This window comes from Corvus brachyrhynchos, unplaced genomic scaffold (genome assembly GCF_000691975.1).
Source record: "Corvus brachyrhynchos isolate BGI_N302 unplaced genomic scaffold, ASM69197v1 scaffold61, whole genome shotgun sequence".
NCBI classification, from domain to species: domain Eukaryota; kingdom Metazoa; phylum Chordata; class Aves; order Passeriformes; family Corvidae; genus Corvus; species Corvus brachyrhynchos.
This window is the reverse complement of record NW_008236478.1, coordinates 8,683,739-8,691,059: the sequence shown is the minus strand read 5'-3', so window position 1 is coordinate 8,691,059 and position 7,321 is coordinate 8,683,739. Positions and strand designations below refer to the sequence as shown.

The window sequence follows — 7,321 nt, the reverse complement described above, 5'->3', positions numbered from 1 at the left end:
AGATCAGAGAAGGGTCCAAAAATGTAAGCTGTCTCCCTCTGTTATTGGGCTGTCACTTGGACTTGGAGTTTATGAGGGATTAGTGTCAAAACCTTTAACTTATTTATTCTGTACAGCCTTTGGAAAAGAAGTTTGTACGTGTTTCCGGGGAGGCAACAATTGGACATGTGGAGAAATTCCTCAGAAGAAAAATGGATCTAGACCCTGCTTGTCAGGTATGTCACTTGCTGTAGCAGTCACAAGTTTTCTGTGCCTTGGACAGACGTTTCCATTGTTCATTAGATTCTAGAAGTAATGTTAGGGTTTTTTAATGCAGTAAGGATTAAAAAATTAATTGTTTGAAATGTTGTGTTCTGCAAGGAACAACTCTTCTAACTCATCTGCAACCTGTTCACGGTTTCATAGTACTGTACTAATTGGACAGAATTTCTAAAGTGCCATGTAAAATTTCACCTGATGAGATTCAAAGCCAAGAGATTCTGCTGTTAAACTGGACAGGAAAGTGGGAATGTGGGAGCATGCAAAGGCAGAGACAGGTACAAGCTGAATAATAGTAAAATTTAACTGAAGACAAACAAGGGCTAAGAAAGAATTATACTGTAGATGAATGTGTTGAAATGAAAGGTATGAATGCAAATACAGACACTTTCCTCCAAATAAGAGTTGAAAGGAGCAGCATATGGTACAAAAGAATTTAGCTTCATATTTCTCAACCATTTTGAGAGGAACTGCATGTCAAAACCAGTTTCCAGTTCTTCAGTGTATTTCAGCAGCCATTCAGTTGAGAAAGTGGAAGAGTTCCGTAATGTGTAAATAATTCTTCAAGCTGTCGGTTCCTGGAAGATCAAGCTGATGCTGATGTGAATAGGCAAATGGTAGAAGTTAAGTGCTGGGTTTGGAGTTAAGATTGTTCTCATAGAGCAGTAGCTGTGGGACGATACAGCATGACTGTGTGCCTCAGTAATGAGCGTTCATGCTGCTTACCTTTTCAGTGATGACAAAGAAAATCGGGTATAAATTATTCATCCTGCAGAGGAATTAATGTATTTTCATTTGCTGGTTTCCTCTCAGTGAGAGTTTGTAGCTTTTACATGGTGGTGACTTGATATTCTAAACAGATAAAAGTATCCTCAAAATGAGGCTGGAGAAAATTCTTGCATTAATTGAGTTGTTTATTTGAGGGGAAGGAATTGTTTTGTTTGTTTGGATTTTCTTAAGTAGTATATCAAAATGTCAATTTTCAGGAGCACTGAGCATCTGTCATGGAAACTGTGGGTATCCATCCTTCAAAATCAACCTGGACCCATGTGTTGGGTATCTTTCAGATTTTACAATCTTGAGATCATCTAGTAGAGATAGCTTGAGAATTTTTCTCCCATTAATTACTTTCTACTTGGACTTTGCCAGACAGGTACCATCCCCTATTAGTGCATAAATGTTATTACATCTCAAAAGCTGATGAGTTCATAGGCTTCCTTTCTCAAGATGTTTCTTGATGCTGAGCCAGTCATTCCTATCTCTCCTAGTATCTAGTTTGCCATCGTGGTGTAAGGCACAATCATTGGCTAATTCTAATCTCTTGGTCTCTTCTGTGCAAGCCCTGCCTGTTTGGAGGAAATGTTAAATCATCTGTCTTGTGCAGAGAGATGCCTTGGCTGCCTTTTTTTCCCATCTTAAATGATGTGCTCCCATCTTTTTTTCAGTAGGTTTTTTTTTGTCATTAGAAACCTGTAGTTGATTTTTATGCCCCAAGTCATGACTGTTTTCTTGAAGATATCGGGGCTTATTTTTTAAAAACTACGGAATTTGGGAAATGAAGCTGGAAGTATTTCTTTCTAGCCTGAGTTGATAATTTCTTTGTCATATGGGGACTAAGATTAAAGGAGTGTATGTACTGAGCTGTTACTTTCTCATGGTAGTACACAAAACTGAAGCTGATGGTTTGTTGGTAAACATGCAGAGAGTGAAAGAGATGTCAGATACGTCTTTGAAGATTAGTAAGTCTAATGAAACATGTCTTACTCCAGCTTCCCAGGATGGCTAATAAAACAAACCGTAAAACAAAATTAAGGAGAACCTGATTGTGAATTTGCACGGGCAGAAGAATTTAGAGAACTAGGTTACAAACCATATGTGCAAAGAATTTAAATGTAGAAGGTTCTTTGCTGCTTTTTTAGTTTGCTGTAGAAATTTGGAAATGTTGAGGACTGCAGTGGTTCATTTCCTGTAGGCTTCCCCAAAGTATGTTAAAAGAAGAAATAGATACTAACTTTGGACAACAAGCTCTTCCTTTTGATATTACTTCTTTAGTCTTAATTTCCAACTCTCTTCATTATCTAAAATAATCCATTTTTATGTAAAATGTCTTGAGTTTGGTGTGTTTAGCTTGGGACTTGAGTCCAAGAATTAGATTTCCTGGGAAGCTAGGAAGTTTCTTTCAGAAACATATGTTTCAGGCATATTGAGCTAAAATGCACTACATTTGCGGTACTTTTTCCTACATTTATCTACAGAAAATTTATTGCAAAAGTTGAATTTTGTCTTACTTGGGACTCGAAAGGATTTGACTGTAAGGAAGGCACCAGCCTATTTCCTCCTTTCTCTCTTCAGTATATCAATTGCAGTTTTGGTTTCATTGTTGAAACTTCTCATAAGGACACTAAGTGTGGTTGTTTTGTGAGTGCAGGCAGTTCCTACTGAACATCAGCTTAGTTTGACAGTCTGCAAAAGTGCTATTTGTGAATGTTTCAGTCATTCCCTATTAGAGCTGATTTGGTGACCAAGTGATAGAATGTATGTTACCCACCCGCCTGAACTCCTGACTCTGTTTGGACATTTCTGACTTAATCTTTTCATGTGGAATATGAGCTGATACTCGCCCTTCTTCATTGACCTGCACAAGTGCAATGGATTTAGGTTAATGAAAATGTGAAATAAGCCATCTGACTTGTGTGTGACAGTATATATAAAAGTCTAAAAAGCAGTTTTGAAGTTACTGCCTTTGTTCTTTTTTTTTCCTACTCTGAGGCTTCAAATTGCTTTCAGACTTCTGTATATGCATTTGCAAATGGATTATGATTTAAACTCCCTAGTTTATCTGAAGGTTAAGGCTTCATTTATTTTTATCTACCACTTGAGCTGGCAGACTGTAGTTTTCTCTTTCTGATGCTTTGTTTTGAACTCTGTGCTTTGGGCAACAATTAATTTTCTGTATGTATTTATGTATGCTTCTAATTACAAGGTCTCTCTTGAATATTCTTGCTGGAATTTGTTGGGAGAGGGTGAAAATAATTTTTTGGAAAGTGGAATTGCCAGTAATAGCTAAGTAGGTAACATCTAATAGGAGCTAAATATAGGTTGTGGTGTTTGGAACCCAGTAGGTTCTTGTCTTTGACATCAGAAGTTTTCTTTAGAGTGTGATTTCCTTTAAGGTCCTCCTGTAGCAGCAGCAGTATTCCTTCTTGCTAATTCTTCTGTAAAGATGAGAGAAACTGCTGAAAGACTTGAGCTCAGGTGCTTGGAATTCATTAACGTAGCTGATGGAACAGAAATGTTCTGTAACCAGATGTGCATTCCTGAAAGTGTGTGTATGAACTGCAGCCTTGGGGGGGAGATTGGAAGAAAGGACTCTGTGCTCATACAGTGTAGTTGTTGATGCAATTTCTTTATGCCAGTCTTAACCCTGGAATAAAAGCATCCAGGGCATTTGGAAAGTAAACAGCAGCTAGAGGAAATGGGAAACTCTGACAGCTTTTTGAATAACTAGCCCAAATACTCATGTCAGTCTCTAAAACTTTGTGTTTTCCTTGTCCTTCCCTGGGTAATATGAGTTGGTATAGAAACCATTGATTGAACTCTACTTCTTTCTGGGCCAACTTCTCCCTTGGGATGAGTCTTATGTAAGGTGCTCCTTACATGAACTTTTTCTATTTGTATTTCTGTCTTACTTAGTGAGCATGAATTTATAATTGTCTGTTATGGTGGCTGTTAGAGAAATAGCTCTTAATAGCAGACATGCCACCTAAAGAAAAGAAATGTCATAATGGAAAGCCTACTTAATAAGAATTTTAACAGAAGGGACTAAGTATTCAGCAGATCCACCTTCATGCTTCCTTTCAGCAAAATGTCCAGCTACAGTTATTGCTGTCTCAGGCAATCAGTACTAGTTGGCTTCAATTTTACCAGTCATTTGAAATTTTAGTAAATTCATAGCACTTTGGTCCTGGTGCCTCTTTTGTAATGGAACATGTTAATTCGTGTATGGCACAAGGATTCCTCTGAGACACATTTCACAACTTACTTTCACACTGACCTGGGATTTTTTTTTTCATCATACGTTTTATTCTCTTGTCTTTACAGAATGAATCCTAGCATAACAATTAGCAGGCAGAATTTCAGGCTTTGGTGCTGGAATTAGGAGATTAAGCATTTGGTATTCAGAGAACTCTAATACAGTAAATGTTAAAAACTCTTCTCAATTTATTATTACACACTGGCTCTTTAATGACTGCCATTTGAAACTGGAGCAGCAGGTACAACAGTGGGATACTTTCAAACCAGCATTCTAATTCTGTTTTGAGAGATTGTCAGCAGCTGCGACTGTCTGTTTGCATCCTGTATTGGTCAAACAGATTAGATTTTCTATGTCTGTAGAATATATAAAACATTTATGTGTTATGTTTCATTGGGAGCAGGATTGAGTTTTCAGTGCATTATGGTATAAAAATTGTAGAAGTAAGTTTATAAAGCAAAAGTAATTAAAGTTGTATCTCTGGAAAGCAAAGCAGTCATGGCTGTCTTCCTGCAGTAATAACTGTAGAGGTTAGAATGCATGGAAGATAGCAGAATAACTGCAGCCAGTTTTCCAAAAGAGAAAGAAATATATTTTTCAAGTGCTGTGTTAAGTACATCAAAAGTTAACGTTAAATATGTGAGTATATATGGACCAATATCTAATCAGTGTTTACTGTTAAGTCCACTCAAATTTTTACTTCCTGGCTTTCTTGTAGAAGCTAAAAGCAGGAGTACTACTAAGCAGTTTACATCTTTTGCACATTACCAATCAAATGTGAAGAGAATATTCTGCATCATTCTCATACAATACAGATGGTGCAGTGAATTAGTTCTTTTTGAGCCTCTGAGGAGTAGAATTCCCACATTCCCAAGTCTCAGAACAATGTGGTCTGCCAGCATAAGTCTTACTAAATCTCTTCATGAAGAACAAGAGAGAGGTAGTGGGTCAGCTTGCAGAAGAAGATAAATCTGGAGAAGTGGAATAGCTGCAGCACAGCGTGCATCCTGGGTGGAAAGTGGCTGTGTAAGACGTCATGATATTGCAGTGTGCTCCCCAACTGCTGCAGGGGCAGAGCTTAGGCAGTTCCCTTGCACAAAGCTGTGGGACAGCTCACTGTCAATGCTCCTACCTTCAGTTTTGAGGTCTTGTCAATTAACAAATGAGAGCACTCTCGTTTCCTTATCTAGAAATTGCTCGTAAGGAAAATGTAAGCAAGCTGCAGTTGAGAGAGAAAAACAGTGCTATGTTAACTGCTCTAATTTGGAACATTTGAGACTGGATTTACATTATGCACTGTAAATACATGGTAACTTTATAGAAGGGCCTGTTTTTCATAATAGTCAAGGCAAGGAATTCAAAATACCTGATTATGGTTTGTGTTTTTGACAAAATTATGTTTTTGTGGGCAGTTACTAAACAGAAGTGCCTCCTGTGGAATTGCAGGCACCACTGATAGAGTTCAGCTGCAGGAGAGGACAATGCATGGAACTGCTGAGTGTGCCCTGCAGCTGCACCCCAGGAATACTGACTGAGTGCATGCTGAAGGAGGACTGTGTGATGTAATTGCTGACAGTGGCATGCACCAAGGTGCTCTTTTCTATTAAGACACTTCTTCCAAACAGCTTTATTAGGTGGAATTAGTCATGTGTTTTCTCACTCAAGATAAGAATAAGGATGGCAATGGCTCACTTTCTGTTGGTGGCACAAAAAAGTTTCCCTCTTCTGCAACTGATGAATGACTCCAGATGTTTGTGTGGTTGTTTTAATATATGATCTAAATTCCCATTAAATTCATCACAGCTATTACTAAATAGCTTGCTTCAGTGGACACCCCAAACTGAGTGAAACAATAAACTGTCCTCTCTGCTCAGCAGTGAGCACAGGTCAGGGCCATGAGAGGCATTAGGGCAGTGCAGTAGTGCTGTGAATGCTAAATACATTTGGACAACAGAGGTGAAGGTGGCTTAGTGTCTAACATGCTAGAATTTAACTCTGCTAATAAAAAAGGGCTTGGATACTGTTTTGCTACTCCAAAGGTAAGTTGGACTTCACCATGCTTGTGTTTTTTCGCAGGTGGATATAATATGTGGTGATCACCTGCTGGAGCACTACCAGACACTGAGGGAAATCCGCCAAGTCATAGGAGAGAGTGCAGTACAGGTACGTGGCAGTTGGGGCTTTGTTCCAGGTATTCTGTTTCAAAACAGAAGACTTCTCTCTTAAGCCTTCAGGTAGCACCAGCTTGTCTGAAGAAGTCACTTAGAAAAATCTCTCCAGCTTATGCAAAATTGTTTTTATCTTGTAAATAGAGTTGACAAGTGTACCGTGTTCTTGCTGGTCTCATGATGTTCTGGATAGGAGGGGTTTGTTTTGGGGTTTGTTTTGGAGGTTTTTTTCCCCCCAAAACAAGTTGCTGTCTTATCAGTAATAAATTGTACCAGCCATTCTTTCAATTAACATCCCTTGGTTTTCCTCTCTGGCAAATGCATCGCTGCAGGAAGTCAGAGGACAAATCCCAAATAAGGCTATCCTTGTGACTGGGTCAGGAGAATAAACTTGTTCAAACAAACACAAACCAATGATAGAGGGTAATGAATGCAGTAAATGTGCTTGATACATATTGTATTGGTTCTGGTCACAGCATGAGTTTATGGCCAGCTATTTCTTGTTGATAACTTGCTGTCTTTAGTGTTGCTGGCTTTGCAAATAAGAATGCAATTTTTTTAAATTCTTTGTGACTCTTTTCAAAGCATCTTTAAAGGATCACACTCTTTTAGAAGCGCTGCAAAAACAATGAAGTGCTCTGTCAAGTGCATAGTAAGATAGAGATGTAAAATTATGATATATGATAAACTGTGTATTAATCTAAACTTGGAAGTCTGAAAAGTTAATATTTAATACAGTGTGAAGAAATAGGATTAGATTGGTATTTTATGTGGAAAGCAGTCTTAGCAGATAGCAGAAGGGCTAAAATCAGCTCTCCTCACTTGTTTGTGTACATACATGCACAAACCTTTACATTTAAAA

The 7,321-nt window shown here is 38.2% G+C and overlaps 1 protein-coding gene across 1 annotated transcript in view; it reads left to right on the top strand.

The window, feature by feature from the left end:
• The window catches only part of PCGF6 (polycomb group ring finger 6), a 20,574-nt gene that overhangs the window by 7,739 nt on the left and 5,514 nt on the right, over positions 1 to 7,321 (top strand). The window contains exons 8-9 of the mRNA XM_008643860.2: positions 117 to 215; positions 6,368 to 6,454. Of these exons, the coding sequence (XP_008642082.1) occupies positions 117 to 215; positions 6,368 to 6,454 (186 nt within the window). The remainder of the gene's footprint in view (positions 1 to 116; positions 216 to 6,367; positions 6,455 to 7,321) is intronic.